The sequence below is a fragment of the Serinus canaria genome, chromosome Z (assembly GCF_022539315.1).
Source record: "Serinus canaria isolate serCan28SL12 chromosome Z, serCan2020, whole genome shotgun sequence".
Taxonomy (NCBI): Eukaryota; Metazoa; Chordata; class Aves; order Passeriformes; family Fringillidae; genus Serinus; species Serinus canaria.
Window position 1 is genome coordinate 50,100,326 of NC_066343.1, and position 19,587 is coordinate 50,119,912.

General features: G+C 40.3%; 1 protein-coding gene across 1 annotated transcript in view; it reads left to right on the plus strand.

The window, feature by feature from the left end:
• The window catches only part of PGM5 (phosphoglucomutase 5), a 68,605-nt gene that overhangs the window by 45,100 nt on the left and 3,918 nt on the right, over positions 1-19,587 (plus strand). The window contains exons 8-10 of the mRNA XM_009093975.4: positions 7,167-7,302; positions 8,253-8,436; positions 11,804-11,938. Of these exons, the coding sequence (XP_009092223.2) occupies positions 7,167-7,302; positions 8,253-8,436; positions 11,804-11,938 (455 nt within the window). The remainder of the gene's footprint in view (positions 1-7,166; positions 7,303-8,252; positions 8,437-11,803; positions 11,939-19,587) is intronic.

Genomic DNA, 19,587 nt, shown 5'->3' on the forward strand with positions numbered 1-19,587 from the left:
CTTTCAGAATGTACTGCTACATTCTGTTGTGTCAGAATGAACTGCATTTCCATTAACGCATTAGATGTGTGAACTGGGGAGTTTTCAACTCTCACTGCTTTTTAATACTTTTTCACTGGGCCAGTTCTGTGCCTCTTCCTTCTAAATACTGAAGTTCCTCTTGCTCATGCAAAACCAGATACTTTAATGAAATTTGTGGCTCTGAAGACATCGGTATGGCCTCAGTAGCACACAAATTATTTGGAAGAAACCTCCTGGCTTCATCATCCTGCTGAAGAAAGTATGGATTTTAACTAGGAAGGAGCTTGTAAGAGTTTTGGTGGTGAGTTCCCATATGTTGAAGTATATAAAGATCCCTTAGCCCACAGAGTGCAGCACCTCCTGCTGCATGGAGGCTTATGCGTAGAGAGGAGTGGCCTCTGTGCCATATGTCGTGACAATCCACTACCACAGCTCTGCCTCTGCTTGGGGAGTGAGATATTATCCTACACCATCTTCATCTGATGGTGCTGAGTAGGACTTTCAGTCTGAGGAAGAAGAGAGGAGTCATTGGTTGTGCTCAGTAGAAGCCATGTCCATGAGGATACTTGCCATGTAAATTTTATGTTGCAGTTATAAAAAAAGACATCAGATTTCCCTTTCACATTGCAAAAGCATGTTCAGGTATTGCTAAGCAGGGTGTCCCAAGTACTGGTGGATTTTAGCCCTGGAGGTCAGTCATATAGAAATGAAAAGGTGTTTTGACCTACTGTAACAATGAGGACATTATGATCTCTGTAGGTCTAATTTTATTATCCTGAGTGTCTGATAGTGTTTGTATTTGAGAAGAGAAACACTCATGGAGGTCAAGGAAGTCCTTCTAAGGTTTGACTGTTCTAGATAGGCAAGAAAATTACTCTGATTTCTCTCTTTGCTTGCCATTGAAGTTTTTATTTCCTTGTATCTTTCTGTGAGGCCCTAAAACAATTGCCTTCTGTACTATAGCCTCTCTTCCAAATTTGCAGGACCTGACCTCAGACTAATCTCTACATTCCTTACCACTCTGTGTTCCTTACATTAATCTGGTTCTTCTATCCTATCGTCAATTCTTCAGATTCCTCATAAATCCTGACTCTTGGAAATGAGTGCTTGAACAACATATTGCTGGAGAGCTGTCCTACAGCAATGTCTTGGCATCCTGGTATGCTCTGATTAGATTAACTTTGTTGTACCTGCAGCACTTTCAGAGAAAGCCTCTTGACCTCCGGTTTTATCCAATTCCATCTAAAGGCAAATCTGGAGGCTCAAGGTTCAATCCCATGGGCATCCAGAGAACTTGAGCACGGGGTTTGAATTCCTCAGTCCATGTGTAGTTGCTGTGTAAAAAAGTATGATTCAGAAGGAGATTTCCCAAAGGTGTTGTGGAGTCTCCCTCACTGGAGATATTTAAGAACCCTCTGGGCTCAGTCCTGTGCCATGTGCTCTGGGATAAGCCTTCTTGAGCAGGGAGATTGAACCAGATGTCCTGTTGTGGTCCTTTCCAACCTGACCTGTTCTGTGATCCTGTGATACTTTTGGGGCAAATTATGTAATGACTCTGATGTCTAAAGTTTGTTTTCTCACTGCCTCAGTTTCCTTATCAACTTTCATTTCAATGCAGATGTCTGAAAAGTGTCCTCATATGCCAGGAGGTTTATTTTTAAGACATGTTATGGTTTGTAGATGACCAGTACTTTAGCAATGTGGTCTGTTTTTAGCAGTAAATATTTACCTTATTGCAAATCTTTTAGTAATGTCCTAAGCTGTGTGACCCTCACATGTTTCTGCCAGTATTGGGCATTTGAATAAACTTTACAGCTTTTGCCCAATCATATCTATTTAGGGCACTGAAATTTGGCACTTCTTTAGCTTTCAGCATGGAATATTTATGTAAGTGTACGATGTAGTGATCAGAGTGGGAAATTTACAGGTCTGTGAAACAGAAAGGAGTTTTAAAAATCCACCTTCTGTCATCAAACTGCATTGGAAATCAATTGCTTGTGTACCCAGGTAATAAAGCCCAGCTGAAATTTCCAACTAACACTGAGCCCTGGTTTTATAACATAAGGGACTTTGGTCTGGCAAGTAAATAATAGCAAATTTTCTGCTATATAAGGAGAAAAGATGTTGAAAACATCCCATACAGCTGTATTTCCCAAACTTGTTTCTTGGCAGCTGATCTTGGAGCTAAACCAGTGCTTTAAAAACTTCTTCCATTTTTGTAGCAGTGTGGGGAGCTTGTCAGATGAGGTTAGTAGCTTTCTGGTTTTATGACTAATGCCCAGCACACAGTTCAGAGGAGGGCCCCAGCAGCAGCAATTAGTTTCTAAATTTCATCAGCAAGTTATTAATCAGGATTAGGAGAACTGTGTGGCTGATTAATCTCTCTGCAGTTTAGGCCATTTCAGTAATTGCCACAACTTTCTTTAAAAGAATTTGCTTGCTTCATCTCCAAATCCCCAGATTCTATTAACATCAACCACCTTCTGAAAGATTATGTGGAAGAACTAATGGAGAATATAAAAAAGTGTGGTTGCTGACATGAATGAAAGCCATAAGTGAGCTATTTGGTTGTCTGTTGCCATAATACAAATCCAAAATAATCTTATTAACTTGAAAATATTATCAGATCAGAATGCCCCTAAATCTCCATTTGCCTAAAATATTGCTACGTTTCAGGTGGATGATAAATTTTTAAGTCTCAAGTGCAAACAAAGTGATTTGGTGTGAGTTTGTGAACTCCTGTGATTTTCTTGTTTTAAAAACACATTTACAGAATGCAGTATGATAGACTGGGATTACTAAATTAGGGAAAAGCAGTTATCTTTTTTTTTCCTGCATGTTGATCCACAAGGTTTGCTTTCCCTATCAGAATTGGATGTCTCAGATACAGACAAAATTAGCTTTCACATAGTAGGGAAATCATAATATGAACGTATTTGCATGATTTTGCTTTGTTTCTCAGGCTACAGCCTCTGGAGATTTTTCTTCTGTTGAAGACTGTGTAAGCAGAGTACTTCCCTGTGAATGGGAACATGCTGTGAGAGTTTTGCCCTGGTTGTTTACTCTGAGTCTGGACATAGCAATTTACTGTAGTAAAAAAAATAACTTTTCCTACTGTTATAGGGAGAAAAAATGAATTAACTTAAAAATAAGTTGTTGAAACACTTGCAGTTATTATAATTTCTCTTACAAATTTCTCTTTTCTGCTGTCTCTTTCTGCTTCAGCTCATTGAACAGAATCAAGAATTCATTAATTCCAGGATGTTTCAATTCAAAGTAGCCCTGAGAATCATCCTGAGGTTACTTAGAGCTGCAAGAAAGCTGGGGGCAGTGTCAGTATTGCAGCTTCAGGAATACAGAGCTGCGAGGCACCTTTTCCTTCTTCCCTTTGCACAGGACAGGTCTGCCTCTGCAAATTCATTGGATCTCTGGAGCAAAGAATGGTGTTAGCTGAACTGAGGCAGCAGAGTAAAATCCCTCCCTAGAGTTTCTGCAGTGTGAGCTGGGCAGTAGAACTAAGTTAAGACAGAGCAAGCAAAGACCCCTACAGATGACTGTTGGTAGGTGAAAATCAGAGTACAGAATTGCAGAAATAGATTTTAATTTGCTGAAAGAAGGAACGGCAGTAAGTACAACAAAATATATGTATGCAACAACCAAACTGATGAAAGTTCTTAGTTTCACTTCCATTAAGACTAACAAACTGAAACACTTCCTGGGCACAAAGGATTTTTGTCCTTGAATCAGGCTAGTATTTTTAATTGGTGATTCTTGATTCTGAAATAGAAGATATCCAGATCCTAGATATCCAGACTTTTGTCTCTGGATTACCTTCTAACTTCTTTCTCTTTCCAGAGAAGCAACAATTTATGTCCTCTGAGGGACATTCAAGGACAGAGAACATGCCAAGTATATGAAGAATAATACATTCAGCCCTCCTCATATAGATCTATGCACTTAAGCCATACCAGAGCAAAGTTCAGAATGTGGCAAATAGCTCTTCAGAAATGCTTCTGTCCATGTTTCACCAGAACATTTTGGTTCAGTGAAATATTCTTAACGTGTTTGCTAAATCAAAACTTACCTCTTTGATGTTCAGCGTAGCCTGTTGTTCCACTGTCATGATGTAGACCATTTTGTTGAAGGACTGCAGCGCTTTTCACTGTATGATTTGCTGGCCTGCAGTCTGCTGAGTGTTATGTAGCAGGAGAATAAATGGTCATTCATACTGGAACAAATTGCTGAGGGGTTAAGCTCAGTTCCATGTCTCCACTTCTTGCTGGTGTCTGTTGAGACACTTAAGCCTTTTGAATGGCTGGTGATAATCAGCAACAGAGATGACCTTTTAGGCAAAACAGAATTTTTTCTGTGCTAAGGATGAGTGGCTGAAAGCAGAGGCATGCAGTTTAAGAGGGAGAGGAACAGCGATGGCTGGGTGAGCCTGGGGTTACCAGGGCCTTGTCTGGCCCCGGAGCTCCCTCACTGCCCAGGAGCTGCACCAGGACTGTCAGCCCCTGCCCCGGCAATACTGCAGCAGGGACAGTGTCCAGCTCCCCACAGCCCGGCCAGGGATTCCCCAAAGCCAGGCCTGTCCATGCTCCCACATCCTGGCCTGGTACGGCCCTATTCCCCTTCCCAGGAAGTGCCTGATGCCCGGAGCTGGGGCCTGCCTGGTGCCCTGGCTGCCCTGCTGTGGGGATGGTGGGGCTGGGCTGGCCCTGCTGGCCTGGCTGCTCGTGCCCTGCTGTTCCCAGTCTCCTGAGCATCCCCAGCCCCTGTGGTGATGTGATGACTTTCCTTGCTGTTGCCAGAGGAACAATATATCGGGGGGAAGTGAAAGCTCTATTCTGGATTTCTCTTTTGGTGGCAGGGGCAGAAGCCTGCACCAGTATCTGAGAACAGACTCTTGACTTTGGTGACAATGACTGTGACTCTGCTGCCTGCTTTGCCTACAAGTAAGCTGACTTTATTATACATAGGACTAATTGCTGGTGTTCCTGTAGAAGATAAGCTGATCTAGGATATTACTGCAGCGAGGGAGTAAAAGAGGTGAGAGATGACCTTTAAGGTCCCTTCCAGCCCTAAAAATTCTGTGATTCTATGCCTGAATGTCTGAAGGACTGACTTTCTGTAGAGGGACATTTGTTTTCCTTTCTTATCTGAAGCTATTTGCAAAGATTTGAGAGCTCATAAATAACCCTGCCCTTTTTCTTGTGACTGGTTGGCACTCCATGCTTTCACAGTACTGGAGCAGGGATCAGGCTGAGTTGTGGCTCCTCTTGCAGCAGCTCCCCAAGCACCAGGCCTAAACTCTGGCTGTTGCAATAGGACACTGCTGTGGTTGCAGATAGCTTGCAGATTACAGAACAAGTAGCAAAAACAGAGATATTCCTCCTATCATGACAGCTACTTTGCAAATGTGAAGGCATGTTTCTGTCTCAGCTCTTAAATCCATCTACAGTGTTCTTGTTTTCTGTAATACCTAACACACAGGCATAAGCAAAATCTTCCTGAAAATCTTTATCCTCATCAACAAGTGTTCAGTAATCATTCCTATACAACTTGAATATTGTGCTGAATAGTAATTTGCATTTATTTAACCCTGTGGTAGTTAACTTAATGTTAAGATTAATTAGTGTTAAAGAGTGTTGAGGCTGAATGTACCACAGGAAGCCTAAGTGGCAGGCGAGTCTGTGGCTGAGGTAGGACAATGGGCTCTTAGAAAATCCATATGAGCAGAGGCTGCTGATTGTTGCTTTCTCCCAAGAAGAGGAATTTCAAGATCAAGGTAACAGCAGTGATTGATCTAGGAACCATGGTGTCTCTCTGCACATCTTGTTATTTTCCTTATATGCCTTTAATATGTTGACAGTTTTTCACCGGATTAACAGCTTCAGTTCATCAATTTATCTTGTGGGAACTGTCCTCTGCCAGTAGCAAAGCACTGCTGTTTTGCCAGATGGCTGTGTGTGTGGACCGTGCAGGCTGTTTTGTGAAGCCAAGGCCTACAAAGCAGTCTTGCTGCAACAGGTTTTTTGTGTTTGAGGAAGGAGAATATTTCAGAAAACAGGTTTTCAGCCTAAGAGTTTTTAGATTCCTCTCTTTTGTTAACTATCTTCTAAAGACAGATAATTTGATTGGTTGCCTCCATAATCAGTAGGTACTTCATGAAGTTACCAAAACTTTTGAGTTACTGCACTTGCTTTGTACTCTTGTGTGTGACTAGACAGAAAACCCGAAGGCTGCAGCCAACAAACTTGAACCGAATTTAGCAGTCTTATGCCAGAGCAATGGCTACGTGTTTGATACCTCTTCAGGTTTCTTGAGTTTGCTAGCTTATATAGTTGCCATCAGTATTTACTGAGTGCCAGAGGTCTTGGTTCTTGCTGAGATCTGAGACTATATGTTGAATCATGTGGTGGATTCCAAAACTGTTCCTAGTCCTCATTGTTGGAACCATTTCTCTCTTCATAAATACAAACCTGTGAGGGGATCTAGATGAGAGCATCCAGTCTTCTTTAGCACTGAGAGGTATGAAGAAATATAAAAAGGGGAACAGTCCTACTCTCTGGTTTGCTTTTTTTTTTTTTTTTTTTCACTCTGGAAGAATCTTTTCAAGCACTTGCTTGTTATCCTGACTGGAGGTCATGAACGTTCTGGAAATTCACAGTTTTTATGGAATGGGAAGTTCTTTCTCTGCAGTTTGACATCTGCAAACAAACATCTGCAGAGATAAGGAGATGCTGTTAAGCTTGACTCTCATAAAGGAGAACATTCTGGCTCATGGCTGGGGTTCACGGATCTAGCCCAGTTCTGGGAAACAGCAGCAGAGATGTGAAAACACTGTAAATCAGTAAGAAGGAATAATGACTAAAAATGTTTTCATACTGCTACTGTTTCTATTCAAATACTTGTACAAAATTTTATTTAACTTTGCAAGTATGAGCTTTGTCACATATAAATAGATCACATTTAAAGCATTAGTTCTGGTTTTCTTTCTAGAACATGTCAGAGGTGCTGGGGCTAGTACTGTTGATTACTGTTATATGACATACACTGTTAAATGAGACATTTCCCCAGCCTTCTTACCTTGTTTTCAGATTTGCAGTAATACCAAATAATGTGCTTAATGTTTGTCTCTTTAGGCTCCGACCACCTTCGAGAGAAAGATGGACTGTGGGCTGTGCTAGTTTGGCTGTCAATCCTAGCAGCTCGAAAGCAGAGTGTGGAGGAGATTGTCAGGGATCACTGGGCAAAATTTGGCCGGCACTACTACTGCAGGTGAGAAAAATGAGGAAAAGGTACTTATGCAGCTGATGGGAGAATTGTGCTGCAATCATTGCTTGTTTAGATCTGCTCATCTGCACTTAGGTGCATATTTGCTGTGCTTACAGAATGAAAATGTGCCACAGATTATGACTGTTTTGTAGACAGGCTTTTTCAGAGGAGTAAGTGTCAGAAAAAGGAGCTACATATGTATGTCACTGCTAACATATGAGTAATTTTAAACTTTTGAATGGCAGAAAGATTTGAATTATTTACTTGTGGAATATATAGGTGCAGCTTGTTACATGATGTTGAAAAAGGAACATAATCCCAGCAAGATTTGCTCCTGCATTTTTTTCTGTAAGTGCCTCCATGTGACATTGTTTTAGTGAGAGCTGAAACCTATGCCTGCTTCCAATTCAGGATGACTCCCCCAGAGATACAAACATTTACTTATTTTTATTAAGGTCTCAATATGGTGAGTTCTAGCTGTAATTTTCATCTTTGCTTCTGCCTCTCTCTTAATCCAGACTTAATCTAGAGTTTGCCATTTGTAAGATCTTTTGCACGCAGCTGTTCCTCTTATAGCAAACTTGTAGCAAAGTTCTTTCTATTTCACTTGTCTGTTGAGTGCTGCGCTGATTGTGGCATTAAGTTTTGAAAGCTAGCTGTGTATTTTCTATGCTGCTTTAGAAATTTCTTTTTCTAGGTGCTTTCTGTTGATTTAGAGTCAGGTGGCCAATGTAGAACTATGGTTGCACACATGTAATGGTTAGATGGCACAGGATTTGCATGTGTGTGCTGGTTTCATTTGCAATCAGTACTTCAAGGGTACATTTCTAATTTTTGAAGTAAGCAGTAAATTGCTAACTGTGAGTATATAGAGTTCTCTGAAAGCAGAACTGTATTCTCAGCTCTGGGGATTAACTTTCTGGTTCTGCCTTTTTTTTTGATATATGTGCAAGGTTTGATTATGAAGCACTGGAACCCAGAACTGCGTATTTCATAATGAGAGACCTGGAAGCTTTGATCACTGACAAATCATTCAGCCATCAGCAGTTTGCTGTGGGTAACAATATCTACAGTGTGGAAAGAACAGACAGCTTTGAGTACATAGATCCTGTGGATGGCACTGTGACCAAAAGACAGGTATGGCTGTAGTGATGGATTACCAAAATTTTGCAGCTGTCATATTGTCTCCAACAGTGTTGTTTCGGAAGTTAACCTGGCAAGACTGTCCTTTTATTTATGGGATGATGTTTCCTTTCCTCTAATAGATACTGCATTTTCTACTTAAGATTACTTCAGTCTAGATAAGATAATCCACCTTTAGTATATTTTACACTTGCTGTACATAACTGGAGACAATAGTGTCTCAGTGAGCATAGGATAGGATGAAGTCCCTGTTGAAAGCAATGCATGTATAGGGTGGGTTCCTTTTCCAGAACAGCAGGAAATATCATACAGAAAGAAGGTCTTCCCTTTTTCAATTTTATGTCTGAAATCTCCACTGGCTATACATTACAAAAAACAAAAAACAAAAAAATTCTTGTTCGTGGCGACCCACAGGATTTATATAACTGAGATGCAATATCTATTGTAGACAGTAGGATGCAGAAGACTTTAGAAGGTTGTAGCCTATGCAGGCATATTTGACATCCCTACCCCAAATTACCAGCTTCTCCTGGACTCCATCTATACTGAGATTCCTTGGTTATCAAGAACTGCAGTTCAAACTGAGTCTTCAGTGTCTGGAAATTCATTATGAGCTTGAAAATAACCATGTAATTTTACCAGGTGTAAATTTATATTCAAGTAACTTGAATATGAGCTGTGACTCCTATTAAAGTTTGTCCTGATTTTATGCTGTTTATGTTTTTATGGTCATGTTTCTCTGGTTTTTAAATTATTTGACCTAAACAGACCCTAGGAAATGATATTACAAGCCATTAAAACTATTGTCATGCCTTTCTGCTCAGAGTCTTTGTAGTTTCCATTCATCATTGCATCCCGAAAATATGAGCAGCCTATCTGCCACTGAGCTTCTTTCTTGTTGCATATTACTACTGAAACAAGATATGACGATGTTGTCATATCCAAGTCTAGTGGAAAATTACAGACATGGCAAACTTGTGACCTTTGTAGTTCAAAAAGCAGCTTATGAATTTTAATTGCACTTTTCTTTCCCTTAATTTTTTCGTCCAAAGCACTTACTCTATATGGGAATATAATTGCTAAGCATATCACCATGTAACACAAACAGAGAAACATGACTTGGCTTGTTTTCAGACAGGCTCTGAAGTGGAGCCCATAAAACCAGAAAGCATGTCTTTTCATAGGGAGTAGCTCCTAGTTATTCAGAGTACAGTTCAACCAGTTTGTCCTTTGGCAAGGACACATTCCTAGCTTCATATGTCTGCAGCCTCAGTGGGATTCTCCAAGCACACTAAATTGGAGAGGATATTGATCTGTGCAAATGAAACAACAGTTCACTGCTGCCATTTTCTTTGGGTAGCTTGCTCATTATCTAAATGCCGCTATCTCTTTCAGACTGTCATAGGCTTTGTGTGGATTTTTCAGCTAAGTGTTCAGGAGCATGTGCCAAGTTTTATTCCCCAGAACACAGGGGAGAGAGATTTTTATTCAGTGTAACTGCAATGTCTCATGAATGAGAAGCTGGCTACATGGTAATTATTCAGTGTTAATAAGCAACATATTCAGAAAACAAACACAGCAACGAGAAAATAGGCAACAAACAATACACACAGACTGTTGCTTCTAATTAATTCTGTTTCTTGGAACCCATTAATATTGTTTATCATGCTGCAAAAATGAGACTTAAAATCGGATGAAACATTCTATTGTTCTTGAAGACTTCTAATTTTTAAAGCTGTACTGTGTTTTTGCACATATCAGCATGTAACAATCCTGCTCCTGGGGGTTCATCAAACCAGGGATGGGACTAGTGGCATTTTTATGTAAAATTTGAATTATAAGGATGAGAGGTAAAAGTTGGCCATTATACTAAGAGGCAAAAGGCTCCAGGAAGACTTTATTGTGACCTTTCAGTACTTCAAGAGGGCTTGTAAGAAATATGAGGACTATTCTTTTAGCAGAGCCTGTTGCAGTAGTGCAAGTGGTAATGGCTTTAAACTAAAAGAGTAAGTTTAGCCTAGATGTAAGGGAGACTTTTTTTTTACAATGGGAGTGGTGGGACACTGGAACAGGTTGTCCAGAGAGATGGTGGATGCCCCCTCCTTGGAATTATTCAAGGTCAACTTGAATGGGGCTCTGAGCAACCAGATCTGATTGAAGATGTCCCTGCTCACTGCAGTGAACATGATGACCTGATGACATCAGGACTGGATGAGCTTTAGAAGTCCTTTTCAACCCAAACTGTTCTATGACTCTGTGATTATCAAACAATGCTTTATATGGTGCTAAAGATGTTTTGGCATATATCTGAGGAAACAAAGTTTTTACTTAGGTTTTACTTATTCTTTAGAATATTGACATACTGCATTTCCAACATCAGTGTCTCTTGTCAAGCTGGAAAAATAAAATGCATTTCTTTTAATTCTCTACTTTTATTTTTTAATGGTTTACTGCCCTTTAAACAGAAGTAGCAAGGATCTCAGTTTGCGCACTAGACCTTTGACAGCAGAAGGACAAAGGGGAAGAAAAGTTCAGTGGCTTATCAGAGGTTGTACTTAGTCTCAGGATACCATTTACATAAACGGAACTAGAATGTGTATTAGTGCACAGCTGGTAGAATATTGCAACACTACAACTATTTATCTGTGCAATTTAGTTCTCTGGCCTTAATGGCCTTCCTGTACAGAAACTGTGGACCCAAGATTATGTCCTGTAGTCTGTAAAAAAAAGTGTTCATGTATGCAGTACAACAGTGGGGAGGAGAAAAGAAAAAAAGACATGAAGATAGCAGCAAAGAACAATTTTTTAGTTAATTAATGAATTAATCAATCCTCTTTATTATGCACACAGTTAATGTGCATGGATTAATGTACTTGAAATTAATTAACACCTTAAATTTTCTAAATTGTACTGTAGACTTATTGAAATTCTTGCAGTCATAAACTGACATGTAGTATTTGAGGGGTAGGAGCTGGTCCTGTCTCTTATATGCACTACTGACAATTATTTTTTGATCTAGGGATTCTGTAGGTGTTTTGTAGGCCACTTACCTTAGTGATCTTATACCTATTTCTCAGGCTGTTGATTTTGTGCTCTGCCATGCAGAGTAAGAGCAAATCAAGTAAACAAAATAAAAAATATCAGTAAGAGCGTATTTGTTATTATGAGTGGGAGGGAATGCACAACATCTTTTCTAGTGTTCAGAGGGCAAAAAAGAGTAGTGAGTGTGTTGTTCAAAGTTGTGGGGAAAGAAGAATGGCATTCAGATGACTCTTCCTTTTACTTTTATTTTGGAGCAGTGGCTGGTGATTTGTTAAGGTACTATGACCTTACATATATGATGTTCCCTCTCCTTTCCTAGGGGCTGCGGATTATTTTTTCAGATGCTTCCAGGCTCATCTTCAGAATGAGTGCTTCTAGTCATGTGAGAGCTACGCTGCGGATCTATGCAGAGAGTTATGAAAAGGATCCTAGCCAACACAATAAGGAACCACAGGTAAGGCAACAGGATTGTAATAAGTCAGTAAGTAAAAGGACTGCCTCAGTAGTAGCAGTGTCTACAGGTTTTCATCTTTGATCAGAAGGGACACTCAATGCTTTGACCCATGTACTGTGTTTGGTGATGATTCCCCTAGTCTTGTAAGTGTACACCTTTTGAGGAAGGACCAGCAGTTTTAATCAATGGCTTCAAGTCTGTTAAGAGAAGTCATTATAGTGAGAATTTTTTTCAGAATTTTTTTAGAGTTGTGATTTAATTTATGGAACAGTTTTTAAAAAATAACATAACCATTTTTGAAGCAGATTATCTGAGAGCCACTTAATTAGGGCATCACAAGGATTCCTCACAATCAGAGTACAGTTAGGAAATACGGATACCAGAGTCTAAACAATGTAGAGATTCCTTGTAAGGGAAAGACTTGCAGCTAAGAATTATCTTGTATCATAACCAGACTTTATCCTAAGAAGAGTGAAGGTTAAGAGCAAGTTGCTGGATTGTCCAGTAGATGCCTTATACAATTAATAAAATAAATCATACTCCACACTCTCAGGTTCTTCTCAATTAATGTTCTTTATGCTGCCATACGGAAGAGAGGACTAAGGATATTTCATGGAAAAGAAGTTAAGCATTTGGCTTGTAGTAAATCAAAACTCTGTGGTATTAAGTCTCATGTAGTTGTGTCTTCATGACTAGAATGCAAATGCAAATCTAGAAAAACATATATGCTGTCAAATGAATTTGAACTCTAGGTAAGTGTTTGATGCTTCACCAGGTTCTGACCCTAAACTTAGTGAGTTTCTTCTTATGCTGTTAAACAATGTGTATCAGTCATGAAAAGTGTTTCAGTTGTCACAGAAATGTTGCAGATCCCATGCCTGCAGATACATTAAATTCTTCTTGTATTTGCTGGAGAGAGGCGCATGAAGTCTCTCCAGAATATGGAAGGTGTCCAGGGAGCAGCAGGAATGGGTCTGCTGCACAAGGCAGTAGGAGCCAGGCATCCAGACCTGCTGCACCAGTGCCCTACTTGTCCAGGGGGCAGTCCTACAGCAGGAAAGTGAGGAGGACGGGGCAGCTCTCTGGTAGCCAGCTCCCTCAACAAGTGATGGATCAGAGGCAGGGTTCATCTGGGGCAGCAGAAGATGGTACCAGAGCTGGAGACAAGGATGAGTAGACCTACCCGGTTTACTGGGTCAAAGTCAAAACTGGAGACAAGATACAGCATATATATCGAAGCAGTCTTTCAGGGAAAGAAACTGCCTGTAGCATGGGCCTGAGGTCCACCCAGGCAGCAGAGGCAGAGATAAGGCTGGAGACAAGCACTCCTACAGCTTAGCTCAGGCAGGGACCAACACCACTGGGACAGGCTGTAATGGGCCTTGGCCAGGGTGCAGGGGAAGGTCCTCAGGGGATCCTAAGCAGGCCAGTAGGGCTTATGACTGTCCTCAAGGATTTCAGAGTTTGGTCTTTTATTCAGCACAGCAAAAGGGTTTGTTATTCCCAAGGACAGAAAAAAAGGCTGGAAGTGATTTTTTTCTGTATTGTAGTAGAGCCTGACAGATAACAGCACTTTTGGCTGTTTAATCAGGATATTCACTAGTGAACAGATAATCCCAGGGGTAGAAACGTCATTGCCTTGAAACTTGCTACAGGGACTTTCCTGCATTTATGCAGTGCAGACAGGCATTTTAATATCCAGACTGCCTCAGGAAATACATGGTACTATAAACACCCTCCTCATCTCCTGCCATGTGCATAACATCTGGGATAAATAGCAGTTTCATCTCAATTGATACAATAAATTCTTTAGTTGGTTTCTCATTGCATAATATTGCACAGTTCCCACTGCTTCTCTTTCCTTGCCCTGGCTGCATGCTTTGCCAACATCATGAGTGCATTAGGAACAACAAGGTTATAGATTGTATCTGACAGGCAGATGGTGGACTTCAAGACAGTGTATAAATTTTGGGAGATCCTCATATACAAAAATAACTTAACATTTCCCAGGAGAACATTTTATAGTCTTCAGTGAAGTATGTAAAAGAATGTGAATAAAATACTCCTTTTTCAGAACACAGCATTGCTAGGAAGGGGTACCATAGTTTTCCTGATACTGTAATTCCTTTATTGTTCAGTTTGCTTTAAAGTTCATACTGACACGCACACATCTAAAAGAGGTGTGACAGATTTGAAGTTTCAAGAACTTTGTTGCCTATTTGCTGTCAGTAATAAGAACACAGCACAGATGTAAGTTGTCAGTTATGGAAAAAGCACTGACATAAAGGAGTATGTTAAGTATATACTTACAGCTTATGTATTGCCTTATGGTATTTCATAAAATTGGTACATTTTGAATGATATTTTTCTGTAGCTGAGGAGACAACTCTTTGTGGTTTCTGTATTATTGCACTCATTCTGAAACAGCTAATCAAGAAAATATCCCTTCCATACCTTTTATATCATAAACCAAGACAAGATTATTTGATGGTTGGCTGCTTAAGTAAATGTTCAGATGGTCCTATTTATTGCACCACGTCTTTCCAGCATCTTGTTTTAGATAATGCACTGCTCCATGTTTTTGTGTCGTGACAATTCCAGTCAAAACCTGAACTGAAAGGCAAAAAAACCTTGATTTATTGTTTGCTTTTTGTCACAGAAGAGAAATGTCTCCGTCTTGACGGGCAACTCAGTCATGTTGAAGGTTCTATTTTGTGGAATCATTATGGTAATTAGCTCGACTTTGCCTTAGACCAGTATCCTTTTTTTCCCCCCTTTCCTTTTCCAGACAAAACCTTTTCCAAAATTAATCATCCAGCTTCACAGTAGTGTTCAGGTTCTTTTATTTTGCTTCTGTAGTCTTTGACAATGTAGCTTCTGATGGTGAATCTTTCACAGATAAGTAAACCTCTGAACTACTTTTTCCAATGTGCATGTTGAGATGTGCACATTATTCTGGAACACTAACTGTGTCACTTTTTGAGTTGAAGTGGACCTTCTAGACCTTTTGTTCCAGTTTATATGTAGGCCAGTATGTGTTGTAGACCATTGGTATTAATGAATGTAAGAGTCACCCAAATCATATTTTAGTACTATCTTTCATACAATTAATTGGTAATACTTTCTATCTAGTATAAAGCACAGACAACTTCCTGACTTAGAACAAAAGTCTCCAGGGGAAAGTGGTAAAACATGCCAATAATGTATGTTTGAGGTCATGGACAAATGTAATAGCCATGACTTCTGGCTGTTGAAAGATCCATTTAAAGAAATTTGCAGAAGCAGCTTCATGGACACCTGGGAAATAAGGGGTTGCTGCTTTTTTCCATTCAGTTCTTTCTGCAAGCCAGTATCAGCAGTGAAAATCAAGAGCAATAAAGAAAAATTAACATCATACTCTCTCCAAAGTACATCAGAAACAACTCAATGTTTTCAATTCAAAGAAATCAAATTCAATTAAATGTATTACACATTTGAATATTGCGTAACTTTTAGAGTGGTGATGCAATCTAGATATAAAACAAACTCTTGAAAACAATGCCCAACACTTTTCTAAAACTGAAATATTCTGCTCTAGAATTAAAGACCATTCTATTGATGTGGCTTGTCGCAGGTGATGCCCCTCATCAATGGGGATTCCTGAGAATAGTGATTTCCAAATAGTTTTTATATGGAAGATTTATATCTAAGAATTACTTCTTTGGTTTTGACTATTCAAATAGGCATCCGACTAGCATTTCAGAAAGCTTAGTTCATTACAACAAACAACAGGTTTCTCTCTGAAATCTTAAACTATTTGAACCTTTATGCATTGGCATGTATCTTTTTCTAAGTGAACCAAGTTACGAGTTTTCTTAAATTTAATACAGTTGTAAAAAGTAGAGATATATTCAATGGGCATGAACTACTATAGTAAGACTTTGTTGGCCCTTAATCTCATTTATAACCTTATTTTGTTAGGTCGCCTCAGTATTTGATATTTGTACATCCCCACATGTCCCCCTACATGTCTCGTCCTTTGTTTAGCCACATGGATGTGTTGTTGAACTTGGATAAGATTCAAACAGGAAGTTTCGTATACAAAGACAAAGAAAGAAATGATCCACCATGGTTGTATTTGTAAATCCAGTGTGTTCTTCAACATGTTTTGCTGCTATTTCAGGATGTGTCCTGGAAAGAGTGTCAGTAGTCAGTAGTCTCCATTATTCTGATGATGACTTAATTAGCTCTGTTTACAGTACATTATGATTTATTATGTGAATTCTGTCAGCAATAAGTAGGTGTTGACACAGAGTCACAGAATTATAAAATGGAACGGTCCTTAAAGTTCATGTAATTCCAGCCTTCCTCACTATTGCTCAGAGCTCCATCCACACCTGACTTTGAAGATGGAGGATGGGACATATACAGCTTCTTGGGACAGCCTGTTCCAATGCCTCAGCAGCCCCACAGTAAAGAATTTCTTCCTAGTATCTAATCTAAATTATGCTCTTTCAGTTTTAATCCATTCCCACTTGCCCTGTTACTACATGTAAAAAGTTCTATGTCCTTTCTTGTAGGCTCCCTTTGGGTGTTGGAAGGCTGCAGTTAGATCACCCCCAGGCCTTTTGTTTGCCAGGCTGAACAAATTCAGATCTATCAGCCTTTCCTCACAGGGCAGGTGGTCCATGCCTCTGTTCAGCTTGGTGTCCCTCCTTTGGACTTGCTTCATAGTTCCATGTCCTTCCTGTGCTGTAACCCCAGAGCTGATGCAGCACTGCTGGTGGGGTCAGCAGAGCAGAGGTGCAGAATCCCCTCGCTACCCTGCTGCCCACACTGCTCTGGATGCAGCCCAGGACTCGTGTGGCTCTCTGGGCTGTGAGTGCCCATGGCTGGGTCAGGTCCAGCCTCTTAGACACCAGCATCCCCAAGTCCTTCTGGGCAGGTTTGCTGTGATCTGTGCATCCCCAGCCTGTGCTGGTACAACGGCTGCTCTGACCCAGGTGCAGCACCCTGCACTTGGTCTTAAAAATTCCATGAGATTCCCATGAGCCTGTTTCTCGAGCTTGTCCAGGTCCCTCTGGATGTCATCCCATCTTTCAGGTGTGTCAAGTGCACCACTCAGGTTGGTCTCATCTGCAGATCTGCTAAAGGTGCATTTGATCCCTTTGTCCATGTCATTTATGAAGATACTAAATAACACTGGTCCCATTATGGACCCCCAAGGGACACCACTTGTCACTCAAGTCCATTTGGACTCTGAGCAATTGATCACCACCCTCTGGATGTGACTGTCAAACCAATTCCTCATCCACCTAACAGTCCACCCACTGAGTCCAACTCTCTCCAGTCAAGAGAGAAGGATGTTGTGGGGGACTGTGCCAAACGCTTTACAGTAAAATGACAGAAAAATGACATCTGTAACCCTTCCCTTGTCCACTGATACCATCACCCCACCACAGAAGGCCACTGGCTTGATCAGGCAGGATCTGCCCTTGGTGCAGTTGTGCTGTCTGTCCTGAATCACCTCCCTGTCCTATATGTGCACAGCTCTAGGGGCATCTGTTCCATGATATTCCCAGGCTGGGGTGGGGCTGACAGGTCAGTATTTCTCAGTATTCCTCCTTTCTACCCTTCTTAAAGGTGAGTACAATATTTTTCCCTTTTTCCAGTCACCTGGGACTTACCCTGACTGCCATGACTTCAAATATCAAGGAGAGTGTGTGCAATTACATCAACCAATTCCCTCAGTTGTGTGCAGTTTATATTGGGTACTCCTTAAATGAAATGCAGTGAATCACAAATGCTGCAATTACTTTCACTGAAGACTAGTAAACAATGTGCTAGTTAGCTATGGAATCATAAGATCAGCAGCAGCCAAGCAAAGACTTTGGGGCAGGAGTTGCTTCTTTGTGTTTTTATTGGAAAAGGCTATCCAATTAGAAAGGGAAAAAAATGAAAAAAAGGTTAAAAATACATCTTGATCATCAAATAGTGAATTTCTGGATTGAGTTTTGAACAGTGAACAGCAGAGGGAAAAACCCTCTGATTTACAGGTGGATCTTGTTTGGTACATGAAAAATTTTTGTTATATGTGATTGTATATGTGAGGGATTATAAAAAATGATTGTTAATGAGATGGTCCAAGAGCAGGGAACTGAAATGAACAATCCAGAAGTCTTGGGTTCTATATCACTTCACTGGGACAAAATGAAAGGAATCTATACGGTTCTTGCTAGGCATATAAAACACTAAGCGCAAGTGCAGCTAGACAATTATTGCCTCTTTGTTTATTTTTGAGGGGTTTTTAGCATGACTCCTTTTAGCTATCAGAACATACAGTACAGTCCATAAAAAATATGTAAAATTGTTCCAGTTTAATCTGGCTAGAATTAATTTTCTTCTTACTAGGTGGTACAGTGCTGTTTTCGATTTGGTATGAGAATAATGCTGATAACACACTGATGTTGTAGTTGTTGCTAAGTACAAGTTAACCTATGTCAAGGACTCTCTCAGTGAGGAGATCCACAATAATCTGGGAGGATCACTGTGGAATCACCATAGATGTGGCAGGTGACCTGAACTGGCCAAAGGGATATTCCATACCACAGAACATCTTATTAACTGTGGGAGCTAGCTGTGAGGAGCTGATGGCTGCTCAGGTCAGGCTGATCATCGGTCAGTGGGTGGTGGGTGCTGTATTAATATAATTTGTGGGGGTTTGGTTGGATTTTATTCCTCACTCTTTTTCCTTTTATTATTATTTTTGTTAGTGTATCTTAGTTTATTTCACTTATTAAGCTGTGCTTATCTCAGTCCACGGGTTTTACATTTTTCCAATTCTCTACCAATCTGCCAGGGTCAGGGAAGTGAGTGAGCAGCTCTGGGGTACTTAGTTGCTGTCTGGAGTTGAACTATAATAAAAGTTTCGCCTTTACTGTTAAAATTCTTAAGATTTTCTTAGAGGACACGTGGAATGTGGAGACTTACATATGTTTGAACACACTCTTAGATAATGCAGCATGTTTATACTATTCAGGTAATTTAGCTTCAGATCCTTCTCAAAGTCACAGTGTAGAGTGAAGAAATTTTAAATCAACTGGGACTGCAAAGGAAATAAATAATGGGACAGTGATTATCAAATATTTCATGAATTGAGGAAATTAATTAATCAAACCTAATTTTCCCTCAAAGCTCTTTGGATATACTAGAAAAGAGCTAATCTTTTGTGAACGTAGATGTCTTCATGCTCAACTTGGTTTCCATTTTCCTTCTGTTTATTTCACCTCTCATGCCTGCCCTCCTCTATTGCCAGGGGCAGAGCAACTGCCTCCTTGACCTTTATTGTAATTCCATTTGAGATTACAGACAGACCATGCACAAGACTAGAGAGGTCAGTTTCCTTTTTTGATGTGGAATGTTTTCTTCTTCTCAGCCGAATCAACTGAACACCGCCAGAGCTGTGGATATTACAGCATCTGCTCAGTTTGTTTCACAATGAAACACATCCCTTAGATCCTTAGGGCTGGTGGCTGCAGCATAAACCTTTCCAAAGACTTCTGGGTGTTTTCGGAATGGAAGGCCATAGCAGACACACTGTGCTGAGCTTTATGCTTTAGGGCAGAAGCTCTCCAGGATGTACAGGCACATGCTCAGCTTTTTCACATGCA